The 27899-nt window shown below is 38.4% G+C and overlaps 2 protein-coding genes across 2 annotated transcripts in view; both read left to right on the forward strand.

Annotated features, from left to right (window-relative positions):
- Positions 1-395: 395 nt before the first annotated feature.
- On the forward strand, positions 396-8233 carry wdr89 (WD repeat domain 89). The gene is made up of 3 exons (XM_079842984.1): positions 396-454; positions 1147-1851; positions 6153-8233. The coding sequence occupies exons 2-3, from the start codon at positions 1170-1172 to the stop codon at positions 6647-6649; spliced, it is 1179 nt and encodes a 392-aa protein (XP_079699110.1). The 5' UTR covers positions 396-454; positions 1147-1169; the 3' UTR covers positions 6650-8233.
- Positions 8234-9966: 1733 nt separating this feature from the next.
- The window catches only part of ppp2r5eb (protein phosphatase 2, regulatory subunit B', epsilon isoform b), a 50175-nt gene continuing 32242 nt past the window's right edge, over positions 9967-27899 (forward strand). The window contains exons 1-2 of the mRNA XM_079843471.1: positions 9967-10340; positions 25819-25979. Coding sequence (XP_079699597.1) covers positions 25823-25979 — 157 coding nt within the window. The 5' untranslated portion in view covers positions 9967-10340; positions 25819-25822. The remainder of the gene's footprint in view (positions 10341-25818; positions 25980-27899) is intronic.

The raw sequence follows: 27899 nt of genomic DNA on the forward strand, positions 1-27899 counted from the left end.
ATTTACAACTGTAATAATTTGTCATTTGTAATAGTAATTTTGACATGATCTGCAAAACAATTGGGTCATTTTCACGAATACATCTCATTGAAAATACAAATTTAAATGATTAAATATGCTATTCGAGCAGTGTGTATTATAACATTTGCGTTATAAAAGTTCTCATTTTACAATACAGAGAAACACTGACATCTAGTGACGGAACAAGCGGTTTAGTCTCTCACTAAAACTTTTAGTTTCTTACTTCTTCCCATGTTAGACACGAATACAAATAATAATGTGTCACCGCGTCTAATATTTATAAATGAATAGTGAATTACAAATATTTTACTTTTAGAACAGATTAAGCCTGTTTATCGTAGATTGTGGCCGCGGAACTAATGTTCATCGTCACTGTGATTCCGGGAGCAGCTGATGAGGTGACACACTGATGGCCGTCAAATAACGATCACATGTGAGTGTTTTGTGTTGTAATTAGTAACAGAGGGGATTTGTTACCTTACTAACCAGAGTCACTATCACAGTATTCTGAGTACTTATGGCTGTCAGATTTCTATTTTGTATAATATGATGTCTTAACGTGCTATCGGAAATTTCCCACTTCTGAAATCGTGATTACGATCTCATATCATTTCAATTTTGACTTGAGAGGGCGTTCATGTCCAATTTTTAACTAGGAAACTAGTATTTATGATAATTTCGATAGCACTTGAAGGCAGCATTACTTATTTGTGTTTTCAGTTTAACTTGTTAACACTTAATATGTAAGGAAACAGTCACATTCATGTCTTTGGCTGTCTTGTTAGGAACTGTAAAAAATGATTTTGTCAATAATTCTGCATCACTTGCCGACACCACCTGACTATTGTCCTTGTAATAAACAGTACAGTAAATCAGTGGTTCTCAATTTATTTCACTTCAGAGCCCAGATACATTAGAAACAAAAGTCTTTAAATGTACACATTTAGTAATAACATTATCTGTATTATTATTTTAATTTATTTCTAATTCATTATAATAAATAAGACATTTACATTTTACATGTATTGTTTTTAATTGTCTCTTCATGAGTCATGAGAACCTCTGCTTTATGCCACGTTGGAAAAAAGCATCTATGAAATGACTAAGTACTCTTTTCCTGTAAAGTGCCAGGGTGTTCGGTGACGATCATGGACGCTCTCGAGGACACCTTCAGGACTCTCTCCATCGCCAGGAGACTGCGACCCAGTGAGGCCACGTACATTCTGGATCTCTCTCTTGCGTCCTGTGGCAGCAGTGGCTCAGATTTGCTGGCTGTGTGCTGCTCCAGTTACTCCGTGCACCTGCACAGCAGAGAAACGCTCCGCATGGTGGGAGAGTTCCACGGTCACACGGCTCCTCTGTGTGGGGTCCGTTTTTCTCATCTGTCCCCTCACCTGCTGTTCACCGGCTCCGCCGATGGGACACTGCGGTGCTGGGACGCCCGACAGCCTGGTTCCAATGCCACCCAGGTGTTTCACAGTGATTCGACACATTTGTACTGCTCGTTTGATGTGAGCTGTAGTGATCGTGTGCTGTGCGCAGGCACGGAGCAGGTAGAGGAGGAGAGTTTTTTAGTATTTTGGGATGCCCGTATGGTTCAGGATAGAGGTGAGTTGGGCTCCAAGATGGGCGGTCTGCTGGGAGTTTACTCAGAATCGCACAGTGATGACATCACTACGGTGAAGTTCCACCCACAGCAGGCGGACCGCTTGGCTTCTGGGGGCACGGATGGACTTGTGAACGTGTTTGATCTGAGTCTGGGTGGAGAGGATGATGCTCTTGTCACCACCTGTAACTGTGAATCCACTGCAAGCTCCCTCTGCTGGACAGGTAGGTAGTAACAGCACACCTAACTGAGCAATATTTTTGCATTTCATTATTTTGTAGACCGAATTCCCCTTTCTTCCACTCACTCACACCAGCTCAGAGATTCACTCTGTCAACTTTACTGTAGTAAACACTGCACAATGGCAAGTGGAAATACTGGTTTAATTAAAAAACACCATGTCGACGACATATAAACAACATGAAAAGCTTGATTTTCACCACAGGGAGTCTTTAAAGCTACACTATGTAACTTTTCCGTCCACTAGAGGTCGCCTGTTCAAAACAAAGGTGTAGTTTGATGACGGCACGTTTGAGCGCAGAATCTTGGGACATGTGGTCTTCATCTCACAGCCGGTGGAAAAGAGTCAGGATAGGACTCGGGCAGAAATCTTGGATGCGATTATTAACGTTACTGTAGTATGAAGCAGAGCAGGACCGAGTGTTGTGGAGCTGAGCAAGGCCGCAGGAGCGATTGAATAGCGGGACTGTTATTATGGCATAGTCGGCGGCGGGACTTTTATTATGACACGGAAGCCGGCGCCACTTCCTCTTTTCCAGTCATGAGTGTGAGGTAACGCAACTCTGAGTGTGTTGAAAAGGAAGTTATGACTTTCGTTCGGCGGCTGCTATGACACTTGTTCACGCTACAGTGAGAGTACAGCGTTTCTGATAAATAAAACCGGAAACCGAGGGTAACGCAGAGATGACGCAATCGACAGGCGACTCCCTCAAACGCATAGCTCACACGTCCCGGTTCCTTGGTTAAAATAGCAATTTTCTCACGATTTACAAATAGTTGGAAACATTTGGGATATTCTAAGTACTCAACTGAACAAAATATATAACACTGGCCTAGTGGTTTTTGGATATTTTACTGCAAAAATCTTACATAGTTCACCTTTAACAAAAACTAGGCCAAAATGGAGAAGCCATGCGCAACAAAGTACACCCTTATTGCTTCCATAGGAATTAAGAGGCTAAGTAGTAGTCAGGCGCTGCTAATCAAATATCTTTGATTGATCAACAGCAAGCGTGACCAATTCAATAAAAGCAGTTTTGGCAGTTTGCTGGTCTGGAGCATTCAGGTGTGTGTTAACAACAATCCCAAGGTGGATCAGCAATGATCTTAGTGAAGCAATTGTTGCTGCCATCAATCTAGGAAGGGTTATACAGCCATACAATTTGAAGTCCATTATTCTACAATGAGGAAGATCATTCACAAGTGAAAAACATTCAAGACAGTTGCTAATCATCCCAGGAGTGGACGTCCCACAGTGTAATGCTCAGAGAAATAGCAAAAAACTCAGGAACTGCACCTACAGGCCTCAGTTAGCATGTTAAATGTTACATTTGCAATTAGAAAAAGACGGGACAAGTGTGGCTTGTTTGGAAGGGTTGCCAGGAGAAAGCTGCTTCTCTCTAAAAATAACATTGCAGCATGGCAAATCAGACCAAAGTGGAGATGTTTGGCCTGGCCATAATGCACAGCGCCACGCAAACAAAGCATATCAGCACAAACACTTTGAAATTTGGGCATGCAACAGGACAATGATCCCGAGAACACAGCAAACCTACAACAGATTGGCTGAAAAAGAAAAGAATCAAGGTGTTGCACTGGCCCAGTCAAAGTTCAGACCTCAACCCTATTGAAGTAATACGGCAGGACCTTAAAGGGATAGTTCACCCAGAAATGAAAATTAGTCCATGATTTACTCACCCTCAAGTCATCCTAGGTGTATATGACATTCTCCTTTCAGACCAATAAAATCAGTTATATTTCAAAAGTCCAGGCTAATCCAAGCATTAGAATTTCAGTAATAGTTGCTCTGTTTTTGAAGTCCATGAAAAAATGCACCTGTCCATCGAATAACGTGCTCCACGTGGCTCCGGGGTGTTAATAAAGACCTTTTGAAGCGTGTGTGTAGCATTAATGTAGCCTAGAAATCTAGACGCACCCTATAGCGGCAGAAAATGTATTTTGCCGCGAGTGTAGTCTAGCAACTCTCGGTAGACCTGAGAGCTGGAAAAACCAAACTCTGGTCAGGCCAATCACAGCGTGTGTTGAGTCGGTGGGCGGGCTTAACATAATGACGGCACGTCACGGCAGAGTTGCGGAGGTTCTGCGTGCTACTCTTAAACAAAGCTGACGAACAGTGGTCTTTTAAATCGGCTTTGGCCGCGACTCTGGAAGACTTGGAGTTAAGCTTTTCTTTGAGGAAAGAACAAAGAACGGCACTGAAGTCATTCTTAAGAAAAGAAGATGTGTTCGAATGTTTTGCCAACCGGATACGGCGAAAGTCGTATATCAACTAACGTTAGCTCGGCTTCACCTTCTTCTTTGCTCTGGTTGGTTGTGGCGCTCATGGCGCTATCCAATTGCGTGCTGAGGGAATTTGAAAGACAACCGTTTATTCCGCCCCTCGGATTGAGCCCTGCCAATGGTGAGTTTCCAGACCCAACATCTTGATGTGGGTCTGGCTTGTCAGGCTAGAATCAATGCGTTTGTGTAAGAATATTTAAAACTTTATAAAGTAAAGTTTCGGCCGACCGTCTTCCGTGTTCAATTTATGGAAAAAGTGTTGAATGTTCCTCTGCCGATAGAAAGACTAACACGACCAGGTACGCTCGTCATGACATCACGTACGCATCTTGAGTTTCACTTTCAACACTTTTCCACGGAAGGCGGTCGGCTGGAACTTTACTTGATAAAGTTTTAAATATGGATATTTTTCTTACACAAATGCATCAATTCACTTCAGAAGGCCTTTATTAACACCCCGGGTACATTTTTTATGGACTTCAAAAACCGAGCTACTATTACTGCTATAATAATGTTTGGATTAGCCTGGACTTTTTTAATATAACTCTGATTATATTCGTCTGAAAGAAGAATGTCATATACACCTAAGATGACATGTGGGTGAGTAAATCATGGGCTAATTTTCATTTTTGGGTGAACTATCCCTTTGAGAACAAATGTCCGCAAACCTCAATGAACTGAAGCAACATTGTAAAGAAGAGAAGGCCAAATTCCTACTCAATGATGTGAAATACTGATAAAATTATACAGAAAATGATTACTTCAACTTATTGCTGGTAATAGTGGCTGTACAAGCAAAACAATCAAAGGGTGTCTTAGTTTGTCCCCCATGGCTTTTCCATTTTGGCTTTATTTTTGCTCAATAAATAATGACACAGTGTAATATGTCATTATTTGTTGTTCATCTGAGGTTAAATTTACCTAATTTTAAGACCTGCTAAATAGATCTGTCTATCTATTAGGGCTGCATAAAAATATATCGAAATATCGCAAATGTACATATTGCAATATCTGAATGATTTTAATAGGCTACATTCAACATTCAACATTGTGAAAAGTGTACGTTTTAGGTTGATGCATATAGCAGAGAATAGACTGGGCACACAACTGTTACTTATGTGACTTGCTTGACGTTAAAAATAGTTATTAAACGTAATAACTTGCGAAAAACAACTTCTTGCAGTCTCGTGCTGTCTGCTGTCTGACACACACACACTGAAACGTGCGCACAAGCCGTTCTTTTTTTCGTGTCTTGTTACACACTCAAACTTGTCAAATACACACACAGTTATGTCAAAATGGCTGTCTTGATGAGTATTCATGTAAACAAAGTCGGTTGTGCTTTAAGTGAAAGATATCAGTTGGGGAAAGAAATAGATTTTACACACTTAAAGCAATATCGTATCGCATATCAAATATCGCATTATTTAACAAGTATATCGCATTTTTCTTCAATATCACACAGCCCTACTATCTATCTATCTATCTATCTATCTATCTATCTATCTATCTATCTATCTATCTATCTATCTATCTATCTATCTATCTATCTATCTATCTATCTATCTATCTATCTATCTATCTATATATAGAATTATTATATATCTATATAATAATTCTATGAATAATATACAATTATGTAAATGTATATAAATAATATAATAATGATATAGTTATATAATAAATATAAATGTTATATATATATATATATATATATGTAATAGCTATGTTTTGCTGCAAAAATGTAACTAGAAATTGCCCTTTCTAAGCACAGTCACTTTAAATGTATTGGTTAAAATGTGTGGAAACACTGTAGACCTTTGTATATTCATATTAGCTATTTTAAGATTGCATAACTAAGAACTGCAAGTAACAAAAAACTGCTGAAAATGCTGCGTTTGTCAATTTGAAATCATATGTTAAACATTACCATATTTGTACTCACTAGAACCCTAAACTATAATTTTATTTCTTATATTAACAGGCAAATATCTTGACCAGCTGCTTTGTCTGACTCATGATGAGGGGCTGCACCTGTGGGATGTGGCTCGACCAGACAGCGATGACACTTTGACCCTTCTGAGGTCGGTTGATGCTCGGACACTTGTCCAGCTTCCCGATGGAGCCCCGCTTGACTACTTTGTGGGCGGTTCATGGATGTCAGATGAGGAGCGTCTTCTTTTAGTAGGAGGGAGTAATAATGGAAAGCTCCACCTCCTGGACTGCAGTGGGAGTGGACTGAAGTTCATTAATACCTTGAAAGGGGGTCATTCAGCTACAGTGAGATGCTTCCAGTGGGATGCGATCGCTCGATGCCTGTTGACGGGTGGGGAGGATGGCCAGTTGTTGCAGTGGAAGGCGGGAGCCGAGGAAATCACCGTGGGGAAGAAAGATTCTCTGAAAAGCATCTCCTCCATGCAGCTCAAAACGAAAGCTCGCAGAAAACAAGCTACAAAGAAAGACCGGTCAAAACTACCATGATCACATATGCTTCACAGGACTCAGATTTCACAAAGAGACAGTTGACACTGAAACAAATAGGTTATTTGACAAAAATCTCAGAGGTATTGAAAAGTACATGAAGCTACCCTATCCGATGTCTTTTCTTTCACAAATGTAAGGTTACAAAATAATGTTATATGGAGACTGATTAAATCTTCTGCCTTTTTATTGTTAACGTACAGTTTTAACAGTGTTTCGTTGTTTTAAAATATAAGTTGTTAGCAAATTGCTACATAAGAATTTCAGTGGTTGTCTGTTTGTCCAGCGCAAACTCTCATCCTTGTGTAGCTGTAGTCCATACGAAGGACATAACATTTCAGCAGCAATTCAGAATTCACTTTTGAGGTAGAAGCTCAAATAGTCTCCCGGGTTTCCAGACTATAAACCGAACCGCTGTATTGTATTAAGTGTTAATGCCATCTTGTTTTTCTGGTCCAAATGTTGTTTTTTTTGTTTGTTTAGAGCATCAGGATCTTTGAGATACAATTTCAGGAGCACTTTCTAATCGATGCAAAGTGCAAGCAATTCTTGAATAACTACTTAGTGTGCTTTGAAATGAAAATGTGAAGTTTAAACAGGCGGTGGTTGTCTTTTATAGGCTCCCCAGTGCCATGCCCTTTCAGAGTACATTCTACACAGATGATAAGAGTCCAGTTAAGGTTTCCGATGTAATGCAAGCCTGGTGAGGTTGAATATGCTGAACACAAAACATGCCACAACAGTTCCTCCCCATCTTTTGGAAACTGCCTCGCCCTCAATAATATTCAACAATGTCGCAGAACATAATGCGAATTCGGTATTTGGCATCTAGCACAGGAAATGACAGCTGAGCGAAATTGAGATACTTCTTCGTGTGGGGTTTGTGGAAGTGTGTTGTAAACGCCCTTAAACCAAATATTTTCAAAACATGCTGTATTTACTGTCTCTCTAGTAAAGTAAACAAACTTGTTTATAATAAATACAGAATAATAAAAGCAAAAAATTATATTAAAAACAGCAATATTCCATTCAAAAAAAGAATTATTTTTGATTTCATGGTGACTTTAATCTGCAATTGAAACCCTTCCCAAAATCAAGCAAATGTTGTTTTGTTTTAAATTAACGTTAAAATTATATTAAACTTCTAATGGGCTGGTTAAAAGCAATAAGTGTATAATGTTACACTCTGCTTCAGGTCTAAATATTAAATTTCACCTATTTAAATATTATTTATTCGCTGGGCTGGTAATTTACAACCTTTAACACGTCCATTTACGATGAAACATGAAGACACAGGTTTCATTTTCCAAAAGTTTAAATATATTTGAAATTAATATTTTTTATTATTGTATAACAAGAACAATAACAACATGCACATACAGAGGATCACAATGTATTCATCTATTATCTAAAACATTCATAATAGCATCAACAGGAAAAAATAAAGATACACAAAATAAATTCCAGAAAGAAAAGGATTTTCTAAAGTTCTATACACATCTTTTTACTTTTTTTATTCTTTTTTTCTTGCATCTTTTAGGGCCTCAATATAATGCTTGAGTTCAATTTGAAATAATATCATGTAAAAAAAATAAATATGTAATATAAAAGTTATTATTAGTCCATTTTTGTTTGTGTATATGGAATTCTCCATATATAATTATGAATTTAATCACAAAATTGTGTACCAAACTCTTACTTTATATAAAAAAATATATATTTACCAGATAGTTGAATCTTTCATTTTGTGAATTTAAATATTAGATATTTAATATCAATCTAAAACGATTGGGTAAATACACAATCAAATAATACATGTTTTATAGATTATTCTTCTGAGTTACAAAAGATACATGTAGTGTTTAGCATTTCTATGTCTCTAAAAATCTTGAGACTACTTGTCTCACTGGGATTTGAATATTTGAAATTATTTGTTATATTATTATTAACCAGGATATTATTCAGTAAAGAAGTTTACAGAAATTTTCATTAACCCTTAAAACACAAACTAATGCAATGTGTAATTCAAAATACAGGTAAAACACCTGTAAAAAAAAAACAATATGCAAAATTCCTTCATATTTATACGGTACATTGTGCTCTATTTTTACTGACTTTTTTATTTTTGTATACAGTGTATTAGTAGCTATACAGTACAGTATACAGAAATGTAGATATTAATTCACAAAAACAAAATGCCAAAGTCCATTGGGGAAAAAACTGTATATTCCTTAAAAATATGAGTCTTGTTTTGTTTTTTTTATTTATTGACAATGTTCTACAAACTGGTGCAATAGTCCTTAGTCTCCTGAAGAAAATGAATAAAAGTTTATTTTTGTGTATATGAAATGTTCCCAAAATAATAAAAAGTTGTACAATAAAAGTAAAAATAGTATTATTATTACCTTCATTGGAATAATACATACATATATCAAAATCATTTTAATTTAAATATAACATTTCCTTTCCTTCTAATAAAATGTTCCACATCCACCCCCAAAAAAATATTTTTGTATACAATTACAAACAGATGGTTAATAGATTATTTTTCTATTGAACAAAAGTCACATGAATAATCAAATCTAAACCTCTCTAACATTTGAAATTCGTTAAAACAGCCCTGAACTTTTCTGTTGCGTAACCAGCGTGTACGCGTTGACGTGCGTGCATACGCGCGCGTTCTCGTCACTCATTTCCTGAAACACAAACCGCAGCTGAGCGTAACTTAAAAGATACCATATGATCCTAATGCTCGTGCAATGTGCTGCTGATAGTAGCCTACACACGCCAGGTGTCCTCTTCTTTGGTATGAGACGCTCCTCATAAGGGTTGGGCTCTCATACAGGTTTAACTTCATTCCTGAGAAGATAGATTATTTCCATTTCTTTTTCCCTGTAAAAATGTTCTCTATTCTGAATAAAGATTTATTGTTGTTATTTATAATTTTTTTTTTATTAAATTACTTTTTTATTTGTATAGCGCTTTCTTCCACAATACATATAGGTCCAGCTGTGCAGAGGATAGTGCCTTAATAAACTTAGTATTGCCAAAGTATTCAAGTCACGAATACGAATAGTTTTGTTAATTATATATAAATGTTTATATTGTAATACAACCCGGTTGTAATTAAAATAATAGATCAATAAGACATAATAGTAAGGTGACTCTCTTTCCTGTTCGCACACAATTCAACCCAACTTCTCTATTCATCGTTAGAGAAGCCTTGGAGTTTTTCCCTCCCATGCGTGGTGATTGCCACCTACATTGCCCAATCACGTTTCGAGGAATCTTCAAACTGACCAATGGCGTTGCGCTGTAGGCCCGAACCCGGCCCAGCAGGCTAGAGCGCGTCCGTGTTATGTGTGCCATGGACTCAGCCCAGTAATATTGACAATAGGGCGAAAAAGGGACCGATATTCCCCAATAAAACATATTTTCTGGATAAAAATAACCTATAGGCGCGGTGTGTGGACATAAAGAGATACCCGGGGATGTTCATATTTCAGCTGGATCTTTTTCTATCGTCGGAAATTTGAGTGTTTGATGGGATTATTGCTGTGGGTTTGGCAGTTTTTAAGGCCAAAAACAGATTTTGTGTCTTTATTTTTATTTTTCTGCTGCTTCAAGAGGCCTTGAAGGAGGAAAGACGGTTAAAACACCCATATCAGCTCCTCACATCGAAAACATCAAGGTAAATGGAATATTTTAAGGTTTTCTTTTTTTTTTTTTTTTGCCTATCCTGCCCAAGTTTAGATCCGGTTCGTTTTGATGTTTCTTTTACCAAAGTAAATATGTCAAATAAACGAGGTTACGGTCCAAAACACTTTTTATACAGAGTTTATTAGGGGTTGTGTAATATTTGTGTACCTAAAAGGGGGAAAAAATATTAACTACACTCTTAATATTTACCAGACATTTCTGACAGTAAAGAAACATTTGAATGGGGGGATGAGTGAAAAGCTATGAGGAAAGCTTGTTCTTCATCTGTGTTTGTTTTATTGGTGCTCTGGAATGCATTGGGTCTATGTCAGCTGTTTGTGTATGTGTAAGTGTGTTTAGGGCCATCAGGAGATCATGAACCTGAATCATCTGCACTCATGTGGACTGTTGAATTTTGGAGGTTTCCACTTTTTCTGACCAACCAACTGCTCTTGTGTATCTCTGAACCCCACAAAATACAAGCAGTTCTGATCATCTCTCTACTTGTGTGTGCCAACTTCTTGCTTTGGCTCAGTGGCACCATGCCTCTGTGCCCTGTTTCCATGGTCTGGTTTACTTCAGCTGCCCGGCAGTTTGTCAGTTGCAATATCTCATCACCGGCAATAACACATGCGTCCCATGAGTAGATTACACTCTTGACTGGGTGTTTTTAGTGACCTTCATTCAAAACTATTGGGAAAGGTTGTTTCTAAGTACCTGGTTATAGAGATTAGGGCCAGGGCATCAGTGGCAGTATTTTGGATTAATGGTTTGGGCATAAGTGTTTCCTAGATTGTGGTTGCCATGTCCACTTCTTTGTCAGTTTATACGATGGTTAATAAGCCCTAGGATGTTTTTATACCTCCTGATCTTTATACAGCGGTGAGCTGGATCTCAGAACATCATGGATATCTGGGATTATCTTTCACGATTTCATTAACTAGCTCAGTGTCACTGCAGTAGAGATTGCATGATATCTATCTATTTTGCAGAAGTGTGTAATCCTTCGGCATCTTTTGCATACAGAAATATCTCACTGCGAATGTCAAACCAGGGTGAACTTTACAACGGGACAGGAACATGAATTGGCTCCTCTCAGCCCTTTCATCACCATGAGTTTTTCATGATCTTGTCTTGTGAACCTTACAACAACAACAAAAAAGCTAATAAATATATTATTAAAATAAAATATTTTAGAGCCATTAAATTGACATTTCATGTCAATTAAGCACATAGTTTTAGTTTTAAGGAGTGGTCTTTTTTCTCTCAATGTTGATTCGTATTCGTTCATTTGAGAAATTAATATTAAAAATATTGTATAATATAGTTAAAATTGTAATAGTTTATTTAAATCAACATAAAACACATAATATTAAACAAATATTTAAATCATTTATATGGATATTTTTGTTTTTGCATTATAATAATGAGATTTACAGTGGAATTGTGCTTTAAAATTTCTTGAAAATATCATCACAATGCCAGAACTCCTAATAGCCCTAAAATAGTCATTGTAGTCTTGTACCAATGATATATATATTTTATTACTTTCTGTTGGTTTTTGCGGTCAATATGACTTATCCCAAGCTCGGGACATTCTCAGAGTCCCAACCACAATGACTGCTTGTGTTTATTCATTTCTACTGACCTTATGTGTTTTTGTCAATGTTCTCTTGTGTGATTGTTTCTTGCATGTGAAATTCATTGTTCTTGCACATGAGAGAGAAGGTTTATTCTTTTTACAGGTAGTGATACTGCCAGTCCTGTCGTGTCTGAGAACAGGAGAAGTGTCTGAGAAAAGGAGTGATATTGTACAGTGCATCATCATAGGATATCATCGGTAGACATTGGCAGCATCTCACTCCTTTGTATGTTAATTTAAACCTCTCTGACAGCAATATCAAAGTGCTCGGAGTGGTCAGATTAAAGAGCACATCTGCTTCAGATATTGTAGATAATTTAATTTTTTTTTTGTAAATGCACTTTTGTCTGCTTAGATACTGCATTCAAAAGAAACAAAATATCTGTTCAGTTTTAAGTCTATGACTTGAGTTTTTTGAGTTCCGCTAACATGAGGGAGGGAAAGTTTAGGTGGTCTTTTTCTTTTTCTCTGCTTCCTTGGCCTCTTTTTTGTTTTTAAAGGCTGAAACTTAGTTCTTCATCTTCTTCGTCTTCCTGTTAAAGCCTGTTTACTTCCTGTTCGGGGCCATTTACACTAGCTGCGTTTACATGGACCCTAATAATCCGATTATAATCGCACCATTAGCAGAGCAGCCTGGAATAAAATATCACATGTAACCACGTCAATCAGAATGAATTGGCTAAATCCGATTGAAATTTAATTTGGATTGTAAGGGTGGTTTAAATGGGGGTGGCATGACATTACCAGTTACCAGACTGGTAGCCCGAAGGTTGCGGGTTTGATTCTCAGTACTGGCAAGAAATGACTGGGGTGCCCTTGAGCAAGGCACCTAACCCCCAATCAACCCCTGGGTGCCAGCCCACAGTTTGCAGTGTGTGTTGTTCATTACTCACTACTCCTAATGTGTGTGCACTAATGTCTCGTTTCCACCAAGTGGTATGGTACAATACGGAATTATTTCCGTTTCGATTGTCCAAAATTGGGAATGTTACCAAAATACCGTACCATACCAGTTTTTTGGGACCCTTCTGTTGGGGTACCTACTACAGAACGTAGATTGGGCGACAGAGAATCGTCACTTGCATGTGCTACAAAGGGAATGACAACACAAGAGGTGCCATTTTTTAATATACAGTTGAAACACAATACTGTTGCAACTAGGGATGGGCGATATGGACTTAAAAATTTATCCCGATATTTTCTAGTATTTATTGCGATAACGATATCAATAACGATAAATGTAGTATCATTCCCCATTTTTTTGGATACAAGTGAGAGCTGCGTGCCATCTTGAGAGTCTCAGAAAAACAAACAATGATCTAAAGTAAAACGTACATGTCGTCAAATAGGCTCCTATAATACATAAAAAAATTAATTAATTAATTATATATATATATATATATATATAATTCGTTATTTTTTTTAATGTAAAATTCTAAACCAGCCTTTTCAGAAATGGAAAAGTTGCAGATATAATTGTCTTCTGTAGAAGTGCAGGTAATGTTTAAATAGTGCAACTGTGCTAAAAAACATCACACAATACAAACAATAATAATAAAGTTTTAGATGTAAACCGATTCTGTATTTATTCATACACTCATGCTCCAAACAGTGGTAAAAATAGCTGAAACAGCAAAAGTAATTATCCCAAAAATGTCTTCAGATTACAAAAAAGTTGAAAATAATGATTTAATGATAGAACTTCAGTAATTTGAGTTGATAAGATAATACCACGAATTCTTCTACTAATAAAAATAAACTGCACTAAGGAATAATGAGCTTCTGGGTTCATGAATATTAATCACGTTGTCAGTGCTCATTCTAACTGATTTGCTGAAATCAAAACGGGCAGGTGCACGCCAGCCAATGAGATTCCCGTTTGTGCATTCGTTTCTTCCTGTTCATGAAAGGCTGAATAATTCCAAATAAATGCCATTATTTTACAGGAAAATACAACAAAGGATATTGTTTACATGTAGCACGTCAATTCTGTGTGGTATAAGACTCTCTCGCTCTCTCTTTGAGTGTGTGTGAAACCATGAGCTCAGTCGCGCGCCTCACACTAGTGTTTAATGTGCGTCAAATACACTGCGCATTCATTGAGATGAACAGAAATAGTATGCTTTACCGATCGATTGAGACAGAGCGAATCTCTTAAGCGCTCAGTCCAAGTGCTCAGCGAGTGAAAATACATCTGTATGTACAGGTTCAGATTGGCCTCAGGCAGCCCATCGTTTAGCTATGAACTCTTCCGCAGCTTCCGCCATAGTTGTTTTGGATCTGCACGTGAGATTCGGATTCAGTGCCGCCGCTCCCATTGCGCGGCGCTTAGGACACCGAGTGCTGCGGGGGCACCACAAGAAAATTCTCTCTCCAACCCCCGTTCAGCTATACAAAGTCACGAACGCAGCCACCGCGGCCATCATAAAGTAATAACTCTTAGGGCATCAAGAGACGGCCAGCGGTGGCACGGTGCGGATGGGTCGCGCTATCAACTAGGCTTTATCGTTATTATCGCGGGAAGACAAATTCTTATCGTGGGGAGAGTTTTTACCGGTATTTCGCAAACGATAAAATATCGCCCATCCCTAGTTGCAACACAATATTTTTTTTTTGTCTTGTGGCAAACAGCCACATACCGAGAAGCAAAATATGTTCAGCCTAGGGGTGTGCAACAATATTAGATCTGTAATTATTATTCAAAAAATAAAAACAACTTTGAATTTTACTACATTGCTTTGCTGGCCGTAAATGCAGTGAATCCATGATAAATCCCTCTAAAACTCGCAGTTATAACTAAATCCACTGGGTGGCGATGTGGAGCGTGTTAATAAGTGAATAACTTTACATCTGAGGCGTTTAAAGACTCCATTTGTCTATTGTTTATTTCTAAAGAAACACGACAATGTATAAAAGGCTCCATTACCTTGTATCTTACACTATCGTCCCGTAGAAGCCGTTTTTGTAAAAATAGTCTAACAATTGCGTCATAACCACGCAACAACCGGCGCACAGTAGTGAAATTACAGAATAGACAGGAGGAGAAGCTCGCAGGCAATCTTTTACTGTCTATGAAGCAATTTATTCAAATAAATAAATACTATGCAAAATGACAAAATAATTAATCAGAATACTTACCAAGAGTTTGCCCCAATTTCAATTTGCACAACTGTCAGACTGGTTGCTCACGTCATCTACGTCGTCAAGCTCAGTCTGAGGCTGCGCAGTACGATCAGCCATCAGGAAGTGAGTGCTTCTTACTTACTTAACTTTTCTCTGTGGAAGTCTATCGGGTCGCTGTGTCCATTTCTTTTACTGTCTATGGAGATAACGTATATGACCTTAAAATTATCTCCTTCCTTTAAAGGGTTAGTTCACCCAAAAATGACATTTCTTCCATTAATGACTCACCCCAATGTTGTTCCACACCCGTAAGACCTCCGTTCATCCTCGGAACACAGTTTAAGATATTTTGTCTTCTCTTCCGGTTTTACTTGAATCCGCATTCACGACGCCACAGTGACGCTGCTGACGTAAGACGCTGTGACGTGTTATCTGGTATCTGCTATCGCACCAGATAACACAGCGTCTTACGTCAGCAGCGTCACTGTGGCGTCGTGAATGCGGATTCAAGTAAAACCGGAAGAGAAGACAATGCTTAATAAAGTCTTAGTTTTTGTTATTTTTGGACCAAAATGTATTGTCGACGCTTCAAAAGAGTCTAACTAACCAAATGATGTCACATATGGACTACTTTGATGATGTTTTCATTACCTTTCTGGACGTGGACAGCAAAGTGTGCATACACTTACATTCAAAAGACTGAAAACCCTCGGACTAAATCTAAAATATCTTAAACTGTGTTCCGAGGATGAACGGAGGTCTTACGGGTGTGGAACAACATTGGGGTGAGTCATTAATGGAAGAAATTTCATTTTTGGGTGAACTAACCCTTTAAGTTTTATCAAGGGTTTAAGAACAGAAAACCCAGTGCTGTTAGAAACTTCACTTAACACCGTTATCTTTGTGTCTCTGCAACGTCTGTCAGCGGAGTGTGTTTTCTCACCTGAGAATATCATCATCCACATGATATTATTGTTTTTCTCAACATGAAAATGTGAAACAATATAAACACGATAACCATATTCCGACTCGAGTGTATATGCACAGATAACTGGCGTGCTCTGCTTTATTAGCGTTTTTTCCCGCTCACACTGCTTGAGCTTATAATGCTTTTGTTCTTTAGGCCTATATTTTTTTTGTTTACACATATTGTAAATGGTCTGCATTTATATAGCGCTTTCAACAGACCCATGGCCATCCAAAGCGCTTTACATATTGCCTCACATTCACCCATTCATACACCGGCGGTGTCAGCCATGCAAGACGCCATCCATCTCGTCGGGAGCAGCTGGGGTTAGGTGTCTTGCTCATCGACACATCGACACTTGGTCAGGTGGAACCGGGGATTGAACCACCAACCTTCCAGTTTGTAGACAACCTACATGAACCACTGAGCCACTGCCGCCCCATAACATTAAACATTGTTTAAAGGTCCTGTTCTTCGTGATCCCATTTTTCAAACTTTAGTTAGTGTGTAATGTTGCTGTTAGAGCATTTATAATACCTGTAAAATTATAAAGCTCAAAGTTCAATGCCAAGCGAGATATTTTATTTAACAGAAGTTCCCTTTCAAAGCCTACAGCGAACGGCTGGTTAGGACTACATCCTGGTATTTCCTGCTTTAATTACGTCAGTAGAGCAGTATGTCGACTAACATCCGCCCACAAGAACGCGTGAAAAAGGGGGCGTGGTCTTGTTGCTCCCGCGTGGAGAATAGGAAGTGTTGCGTTCGGTTGTGTTCGTATAGTTTTATATAGTTTAGTTCGTTTGTTGCCATGTCGTCAAGACGCTGTTATTTTCATCCCGGAGTCAAGTCACCTTTGTTTGGCTTTCCCAGGGACGCTGTACTTAGAGATCATTGAGCGCATGCATCCCCGTTATGGTGAGAGGCGTGACCTTTCCGGTAACGTGCGCTCTGCGTGCCCTAAGCTGCTGTCGAATCACAACACGGGAACCGCTGGCACAATCAGAACTCGTTACGTATTTCTGAAGGAGGGACTTCATAGAACAGGGAAATCTTTCAAGCCGTTTTTAGGACAGTGAAAACAGCGGTATACAGATAAGTAAATTGTGTGAAAAATACTGTGTTTTTTTACACGCGAAACATGAACACGTTATATTGCACACTGTAAACACAATCAAAGCTTAAAAAAAACACGAAAAACGGGACCTTTAATGTTTTAAATTGAAAGAAAACCTTAAGATATGACGTAAGCTTGTTGTATATATTGCCTAATCGTAAGCTTGTTCAGAAATGGTGCTGACAACTTAAAAAAAAAAAAAAACTCTTTCTCATTTTCTCAAAATAACGTCATTTAAATAAACAAATATTCCAATATTCGATTTTTATGAGCCCAAATATTTGAATACAATATTTTGGGAAAATGCCCATCCCTAGTTCAGCCCCCTCCCTCCGAAGCTTCGAGTATTCGGTGTTGATTACTACCGAAGGTTAAAAAATGGTATTCGTACCAGCCCTAATTGTTACTGTTCGTTCACACTGCCGCCGGCGAGAGTGTCAAACTTCGCTCTGGCCGCCCTGCCATCGACGCTGTAGAAAGATTCGTGGACGCGCTGCCGCTCTGACGTAGATCGAATGCTTGGTCTTTTTTAAAACTGTATTTAAAGGGGCTGCAAAGCAAACAATCATGTTGTTCTGCATTTGTGCAGACTGACCACAGGTAGGGTATAGCCGAATAAGATAACCTCATGAAATCATTTAAATGTAAAGGTTATAAAACCACAGATCGATTGAAACGACTTAACATGTTTGCTAATGAAATAAACCAATTAAAAGCTATTTGCGTGTTGTGGCTTTTGTGTTCATGGTTGAGTGCTAGTATAATTTCAACATGCAGTTTATAGGAGACGGTCTTTAATTCACATTAATTTGTGTGCAGCCTACATTACAATAACTGTCCTGGGTGAAGTGCAGCATTAATGCAAGTGGTCAAATCAATGTTGTTTTGAGCAAATTAATTGTATTCCTGCTGAAAAACAAGCGTTCTGGAGCGAAAATGTTGCCTATAAATAATGTTGCGCGCCTTCTTATTAAACCCGCCACAGCAATGATCAACCTCTCCTCCATTTTTTGCTTGGGAACTAATGTGGTCGGAACCAAAGTTTTCAACACTGCATTCTCTGGAATCACCTCAAGCGGAGCACTTCTACATTCCCATTGGTTGCCGCCGAGCCGCGTCATAGCTCATTATCATAAAGTTGAGCTGATTTCAACTCTCCTCGACGCCCAAGACGCGCCACGCCGCTCTCGCCGGAGCGGTGTGAACGTACAGTAACACATAAATAACGATAACATTTGTTTGTGAAGATGGTTCATATGGTTTGATTTAAATGTTGCAGTTTGACGATGATCGTCCTTTCAAACGTTAACCAAAGTCTTTGTTTTAAACAGTTTCACATCACAAGCGTCAGCGAAGCGCGAGCAGCACATGTTGTGTCACTGCTAATATCAATGAATGAGAGCGTGACTGCCGACCCTGTCACGGTGCGTGTCCACTGGTGCGGAACAGAAATGCTCGCTTTGTTCTGCTTGCTTCGTGCTAGTGGACACCCCTCATTCATCAACATGGGCAGCGGCAAAACACACGCTGTTCACGCTCCGCTAACGCTTGCGATGTGAGACGGGCATTAAAGACATAGCTGAATCGTGGTCGTTTTGGAATAAGATCGCGTGGGTTTTTGAATCGAGATTGCAATCTTTTAACGATTAATCGTGCAGCTCTACTTGTAATATATAAATGCGCACATCAACCCGATCACTTTATTTAGTGTTCATGGTAAACGCTATGTTTGGATTCATCAATCGGAATGATTTCATTACTTTTTTAGTTGCTTTCAGTCAAAAGAACACCTGTAGACTTGTGCAAAAACCTGATTCAGACTTGTAGAGTTAACAGAGTCATTGTCCTGCTGTATTTTACACACCTTCCATAACAACAGGGCCTTTTTTGGAGGGAATTTCACTTCTGATGAATTTGTTTCCATGGTTTATCTTTCATCGTAGTCTGCATTCCTGCCTTTATTTACATCTCTGCCTAGATTTAAATTTTATACCACATAATTTCCTTTAGCCATTTGTGGTTTGTTTTGTAATTACAGTTGCTTTTGAATTGCAAACTTCTTTGTCCAAGGGCATTGAAATTTCAGGCCTGGATTTAGTGCTGCTTGCAAAAAAGCTTAATGCACAGACATTATGAAAGTACACACACATCGCTGATCTAAAGACCCCAATGCAACTAATGGCTGTTTACAATGATGGAGATGAATTTGACAATGTCTGCAATGTCTTGTTTTTGCACTAAGCATTTAAGTATCTGGTTATTTAATTCATCCTAGAACAGTCCCACCAGATTCCTATTGAACGTTTCTGATTATTGCAGCCCAAAATTCACAGTGGCTTTCCTCAGAAACTATATTTGCAACTTTCTTTGTTTTTCTGCATGAATAACCAATTTGCTATGAATCATTATGTAATTAACCAGCCTAGTTAGTGTCGTTGACAGGTGAAGTATTTTTACCTGTAACTATTTTGGTGCATAATTACTTAGTGGCTTGCAAATATAAGGATGAATGAAGACGATGCAAAATATATTTGTGTTCTGTAATTACATTCAGCTAAAAATGCCAGAGTGATCATGTTAACAAAAACAGTTGTTTATGAATAGACAATTGTGGTGAAACAAACATTTGCTAATAATAATAATGTTTCTGAGACTTTCAAACGTGCATTTATTACACAAAATCTGGGCTCTTATAAATACACACAAACTCATTCACTTTAGCCCTATTTGGACGGGATTAGTTTAACATGGAGAGGTGGGGTAAAGTAATTATTACCAGAGCTTCTCTGTGATTTAGTCCCATCCAAATGTGCCATCTCAGTAATCATTATGTACAATGCCAGTAAAGATTACGGCGACTTTTACCTTTTATAAAAAGGTCCAGGAAAATGATCACAGGGAATGCTAATCCCGTCCGAATGCGAATGTCTGTGATTTGCTGATGTTATATTATGTTATCCTATTCCTAACGCTTCTCCTCGTGTGTTTTTTTTCACCTACCCGAGCTAGCGTATGCACACCAATCTTCAGCATGCTTTCATTTCATTATGGATGGTACCCAACAAAAAAAGTAAATTAATAAATTAACAAAATTACAGAAACTGTAAAGACTGCCCATTTTAATATCAGTAATGTAAGAGTAATCTTGTGTAGATTTTTCTGCTCACTTATGTGGATTTATTATTAACAGCCACTTCTATACACTTGTGAAGTTTCCTTAAAAGGATAGTTCACCCAAAAATGAAAATTACCCCATGATTTACTCGCCCTCAAGTCATCCTAGGTGTATATGATCTCCTTTCAGACGAACACAATCTGAGATGTATTTAAATTTTAAAATAACCTGGCTCTTCCAAGCTTTATAATGGTAGTGAAAGGAGGGCCGGCTTTTGAAGCCCAAAAAAATGCATCCATCCATCTATCATACAAATAATCCATATGGTTCCAGGAGCTTAATAAAGGCCTTCTGAAGCAAAGCGATGGGTTTTTGTAAGAATAATATCCATATTTAAAACTTTATTAACTAATAACTAGTAAATCTGAGTAACTGAGTAAATCGTGGGGTAATTTTAATTTTTGGGAGAACTATCCCTTTAAATAGGGTTTTTATGATAAATGAAAATTATATCAATAAATCATAACTTAAGTCATACAGTGGGGAGAACAAGTATTTGATACACTGCCGATTTTGCAGGTTTTCCTACTTACAAAGCATGTAGAGGTAGGGCTGTAACGATTTGATCAAAAATAAAAACCTCGATTAATTGAACATTTGACCTCGATTACGATTAATGAACGATTATTTTGCTTTTTTTTTTGCCCTCATAAGGTTTTTGAGTAAGTTCACTGATAAGGTTTGTTCTGTAAATATTTTCTACTATTAAAGGTGGTATTTTTTTTCTAATGAAAAAGTGCATTGTGATTTTAAAATACTTGAAGGAAACGGTTCACTTTCAGCAGTTATTGTCTATGGAGCAGATTTCTGCTTGTTGTACATCAGATACAGACAAATTAACACTAGGCCTACATTACATTTATTTGAATGCATTAATGAGAGAATGATTGTGTGTGTGAATTACTCTTACTGTCTATTCATTATGAAGCTGTGGTTTGTACTTACTTCAAAGGTATTAAAATGTATGCCTATAACGGTTGAGTTTCTAAGCTACTTTAGTGACTTTACTTTAGTCACAGCTTCTCTCTGAGTGTTTGTTTGTCAAAATATATCAGGCATTAGTTCAACATATTACACATCTGATGGTCGAAACTCGCTTTAATGTTCAAACTGGCAGGGCTTAAACCACATACAAATGACAAAGCTTTGTGAGGACGCAGGTGAAAGAGGTCTGCCTTCAGGGTGCACGCGTTTTCAGAGAAGCGACACGGCTCGGCTCTGTGTCACTGAAAAAAGCTGAGCACTGAACGGAGAAGTTTTCCATATTGTTGTTTTTGAGTAGTTAACAATCGCTTTAAATGTTGAAACTGGCAAGCCTTTAAACGCATTTACTTGACGAACTTTATGAGCACGAAAGTGAAAGCGGCTTCGGGGCTTGCGCGCGCCGTCTGTGTGTGTGTGTGTGTCAGCACGTAGGCTATAAGATCAGCAATAACTGACCTGTATAAACTGTGTAAAACGTGCAGTTTCTATAGTGATTCTGGGCATCTATAAACACAGATAACCGCTCCTGCATCTCTCTGTGTGCCTTCAAACTGCACTTGATGTGACTGACGGGGCGGAGTCACGTGAAAACCGAAATAATTTCGGTTATTTTTCGATTAATCGTACAGCCCTATGTAGAGGTCTGTAATTTTTTCATAGGTACACTTCAACAGTGAGTGATGGAATCTAAAAGAAAAATCCAGAAAACCACATTGTATGATTTTTAAATAATGAATTTGCATTTTATTGCATGACATAAGTATTTGATCACCTACCAACCAGTAAGAATTCCGGCTCTCACAGACCTGTTAGTTTTTCTTTAAGAAGCCCTCCTGTTTCCACTCATTACCTGTATTAACTGCACCTGTTTGAACTTGTTACCTGTATAAAAGACACCTGTCCACACACTCAATCAAACAGACTCCAACCTCTCCACAATGGCCAAGACCAGAGAGCTGTGTAAGGACATCAGGGATAAAATTGTAGACCTGCACAAGGCTGGGATGGGCTACAGGACAATAGGCAAGCAGCTTGGTGAGAAGGCAACAACTGTCGCGTAATTATTAGAAAATGGAAGAAGTTCAAGAGGACGGTCAATCTCCCTCGGTCTGGGGCACCATGCAAGATCTCACCTCGTGGGGCATCAATGATCATTAGGAAGGTGAGGGATCAGCCCAGAACTACACGGCAGGACCTGGTCAATGACCTGAAGAGAGCTGGGACAACACAGTCTCAAAGAAAACCATTAGTAACACACTACGCCGTCATGGATTACAATCCTGCAGCGCACGCAAGGTCCCCCTGCTCAAGCCAGCGCATGTCCAGGCCCGTCTGAAGTTTGCCAATGACCATCTGGATGATCCAGAGGAGGAATGGGAGAAGGTCATGTGGTCTGATGAGACAAAAATAGAGCTCTTTAGTCTAAATTCCACTCGCCGTATTTGGAGAAAGAAGAAGGATGAGTACAACCCCAAGAACACCATCCCAACTGTGAAGCATGGAGGTGGAAACCTCATTCTTTGGGGATTCTTTTCTGCAAAGGGGACAGGATGACTGCACCGTATTGAGGGGAGGATGGATGGGGCCATGTATCGCGAGATCTTGGCCAACAACCTCCTTTCCTCAGTTAGAGCATTGAAGATGGGTTGTGGCTTGGTCTTCCAGCATGACAACGACCTGAAACACACAGCCAGGGCAACTAAGGAGTGGCTCCGTATGAAGCATCTCAAGGTCCTGGAGTGGCCTAGCCAGTCTCCAGACCTGAACCCAATAGAACATCTTTGGAGGGAGCTGAAAGTCCGTATTGCCCAGCGACAGCCCCAAAACCTGAAGGATCTGGAGAAGGTCTGTATGGAGGAGTGGGCTAAAATCCCTGCTGCAGTTTGTGCAAACCTGGGCAAGAACTACAGGAAACGTATAATCTCTGTAATTGTAGTTTCTGTTTCTGTAAAAAGGTTTCGGTACCAAATATTAAGTTCTGCTTTTCTGATGTATCAAATACTTATGCCATGCAATAAAATGCTAATTAATTATTTAAAAATCATAAAATGTGATTTTCTGGATTTTTGTTTTAGATTCCGTCACTCACAGTTGAAGAGTACCAGGGTTCCCGCGGGGTCTTAAAAAGTCTTAAAATGTCTTAAATTTCAAAATCTAAATTTTAGGCCTTAAAAAGTCTTAAATTCTCTGAAGTATTGAGTTCTAGGTCTTAAATCGATTTAAACAGGGGCCAGTTGCATAAACTAAGCCATTATGTTTAGACAGTGTCTTAAGATCTAGTATGAGCCACTAGCAGTTAGGCAAGTGGCATTCAGTCTTACTTTTCGTATCAAATTAGGCCAGTCTATGTTTTTATGTAACTGAATTAAAAAAATTATGAACAGTCTTAAAGAAAAAAATGTATGTCTAACTTGTAAGACTAGTCTTAACGGTTTATGCAACTGGCCCCTGGTCTTAAATTATCCTACGTCCATGTAACGCTGCCTCTAATGCTCATTGAAATGCTCCCGCAGCGCTTTTGTGTGTGTGTGTGTTTATTCCGGGCTGTTGTAGTTCTTTCTTTCGCTAGTCCTACTATAGTTCGCTCTATTACAACTACAAATTGGACCAGCATGCATCTTATATTGCAGCCAATCAGCTTTCATGTTATTGGTGCGCGTCTCTTTCGGATTGTACCACAGACGCATCAAATGGATTTTATTCTTCAGGTTCAGTTCTTCAATTCTTCCAGTTCATGCGATCGTGAAAGCGAAGGTGAATCTTTCTCACCTGCCATATCGCATTATGACCAAATAAAAGTATTATACGTCTGATAGCACTAAAAAGAGTTAATAAAAGCGATGTAAACCACGAACTCAATTCGGTAGACACACAGACCGATGTCAGAATGGCTATGGATTCTGTGCACGCGTTTGCCGCCTGTCAGCTCGCGTGATTGTACGGAATGTGTCTATTTCTAGGCTTACTCTTGAACGATCATACACACGTTCATATCGCTATGTTCTTATTGGCGGTTATGTCTTGATCTTGAGTAAAAAAGTTTGGGACGTGTGTCAGTATTGGATCTGCACATTACTGTAGTTCTTAAAGTGAAAGCATACTAATACAGCTTCTACCCGCTCCTGTCTGTGTGTTAATGTTAAACAAACAACAACAACAACAGGGAAAAAACGGTACTTCAACTTAAAGCACTGTTTGTATCCGTATCTTTAGGTTGTATTTATTTGTCCTTTTGTAATTGGTTAATAAGTTCTTATTTTATTAATGACTGTTTACTTGAGAACTTTTTACTTATATTAAGCAATTGCTTACTTATTAGCAAAATATTTTGGTCATATTTTCCACCCTAAGCGATAATGTTATTAAAGCTAGATAGCACACCACTGGACCAGCCTTTTTTTGTAATACCAAACAAGATTCATGCATTTTGTTTGTTTTATTGTCATGTGTGACTATTGTGCATCTAATATGGTAAATGTGGCATTCTATGAAAAAAACAACAAAACTGGAAATGACCACCACATATATATATATATAGTGAAATCGTGAGATTGAGCTATGAGGAAGTGCAAGTTTACTAATACTTTGTTCAATTTGCTTTGCAAGTAATTTTGTGATTCTGCATTTCCTTTGTACGTTTTTTTTATTTTTTATTGTGTGATATAGGTCTTAAATTTATTCATAATAGTCTTAAAAAGTCTTAAATTTGACTTGGTGAAACCTGCAGCAACCCTGAGTACCTATGATAAAAATTACTTCTACTTCTACATGCTTTGTAAGTGGGCAAACCTGCAAAATCGGCAGTGTATCAAATACTTGTTCTCCCCACTGTATACATCATATGTGATGCATATAAGCGCCCACATCTAGAAAACATGCACTCCCACTAATGTAATAAACATTAAGATGTTAGTCCCTTCCGAATCGGGTTAGGGTCGAGTGATTAAACAAATTTAACTGAAACGTTGTTTTAGAAAACTAGTCCCATCCGACTAGGGCTTTAGTTGGTAACGTTTATTGGGAAATATTGTGACAGTATTTGTGTGATTTTTATGTGAAGATCAATAGCAAAGTCAAAACTTGATGGGCACAATCAGAATGGGCCCCTTTATGTAGGGTCATTTCCAAACAAAAGTGAGCAAATGAGTCCCTTAATAAAGGGCCTCAAATTGGTGCTGGCAAAGTGAGCCTGAAGTATTTTTAAATGTTTGTGTTCATATGATCCTGGGAGGGAGGTTATTTAAGATCTTACATGGGGCATTATAATTCCCTCAATTGTTCTCATGTACCACAGACTATTCATAGAATATATTCTTTACACATACCAAACAATTACAATTTAATTTCAATTAAAAAAAAGTTTTTGCCAAAATGTTTTAATTCAAAATAATGTGACATGTCTTTGTATAGGGTGTGCCAAACGTTTGTTAATGACTTATCCTACACATCTCTCTCTCTTTTCCAGGGCTATGTCCTCCGCAGCCACCACTCCTCCATCAGTGGATAAAGTAGACGGATTTTCCCGGAAGTCTGTCCGGAAGGCCAAGCAGAAACGTTCTCAGAGTTCCTCACAGTTCCGCTCTCAGGGCAAACCAATCGAACTCACACCTCTTCCCCTCCTCAAAGGTGACTCACTCACGATAACTAAATGCTCTCATAACCACTTGAGCTCTGAAATACAGAGTAGAATGTAATTCAGATTCAGACTGGTCTATACAGACTTACAATAGAATAATCGTACAGCCTTTGCTGTAAATTTAATGTTTTTCTGAGGTCATAATATATGAACAGGACCCTCTGGAAATGTCACAGTTGAGTGCACTGCATTGTGGGGTATACTTTTCCTCTCTGTGGCAGTGTCCTCTAGTTACATTACCGTTAAAATGTTTGGGGTCTGTAAGGGCCATGACGCACCAAGCCGACAGACGGTCCATCGATGAGTGTCGGTCGGGCTAGTTTTTGTAGTGTGTTACACACGTCTAGGTATTCTTTTTTTTCTCCTTTGTTTTTCTTCCTGTAAAACAAAACACATGCAAGGAGAACTACCTGACAACGTTGATCGTCCATTTGTTTTTCTTCTCATGTCACGTTTGATCTCTTGAGTCTCTGTGAGATCTCGGCTCACTGTGTAAATGTTACGATCGACAGATGTGTGGGCTCGTGGTCCGGACGAATCTTCTTGTGCATTCGGAGGATTATAATGCTAAAATCGATTGTACTGCCCTTATGTTTGTGATTTGAAAATTGTCTAGTGTGTCCCAAGCCTTAGTTAGTCAGAATCCGCTTAACACCACTGAAAACGCAAAAGATGGTTTTGTTTTGTTAAATGCAAGCTGCATGCTCGCAAATCCTTTCATTATAACCAACAAAGTGTAAGCACGATGTAAATAAGACCTGCAGTGCAGAATTCAGTGAGCTCGCCGTAAGCTTTAGAGGTTGACAGCCTTAGTGGTTATGAAGGGAGGGCTCTTCTCTTGCTTTCTGTTTGTTACCCTTTCAAAATCTGAATACAAGTTTAGTTTTTCATGCTGATAAGTACATCGCAAAGTTTCTTTATTGTCTGTTTAAATTTTATTGTCTCGTTCTTATTTGAGTGGTGAATGTTTTAAGGGGTTAGGCTTGTTGTCTCTGACCACCCTAGTCACTGGCTTAAGATTTTATGCTCACCAAGGCTGCATTTATTTGAACAAAAATAAATAGTAAAACCGTAAACATTGTGAAATATTATCATTTAAAAATAATGTTTTTCTATTTTAATATATTTTAAAATGTAATGTATTCCTGTGATGGCAAATCTGAATTGTCAGCATCATTACTCCAGTCTTCAGTGTCACATGATCCTTCAGAAATCATTCTTATCTGCTAATTTGGTGCTCAAGGAACATTTCTTGTTATCAATTTTGAAGACAGTAGTGCTGCTTAATATTTTAGTGGAAACTGCAATAAATATTTTGTAAGGATTCTTTGAGGAATTTACAAAACAACAGCATTATTTGAAATATTATCAATTTAATGTTTCTTGCTGAATAAAATTATACAAGTATACATGCTGCACACTGCAGAAATAGTGAATGTAGTGTGATTTATTTTAATCCTCTTCTGCATATGCTGCTCTGTAAAACTTTTCAGTAAGATTGCAAAATGTCAGATAGAAGAGTTGTACATCTCGACTTGTCTGTGCTTGTTTAGGGTGACTACTCATACTGTTTACAAAAGTGCAGATCCGACCTTTTTTTTCCATTATCCACTAGTGAATAATATGCAAATACTGTTGCTTTCACTGTATTATAAATATGTTTCTCTGTTGTTTACTGAAACACCCTTGGTTGCTGTAGGAGACAACAAGACCTTCACGGTAAAGCAATGCAGAGTCATATCAAATGTTTTGTTCCACAAAGCTTGCCTGAGAGTTGTGCTGCTGTTGCTGGCCATCTCAAAATTATTCAAAGAGAGATGTGCAGAAATCTGTCTGTTTCACCGAGAGCACAAGTGAACAGATCAGAGCTGGGGCTTACTTGCAGGTTTATTCAGTTGGTCATGCGTCTG

The sequence above is a fragment of the Gobio gobio genome (genome assembly GCF_949357685.1).
Source record: "Gobio gobio genome assembly, chromosome: 18".
Classification (NCBI taxonomy): domain Eukaryota; kingdom Metazoa; phylum Chordata; class Actinopteri; order Cypriniformes; family Gobionidae; genus Gobio; species Gobio gobio.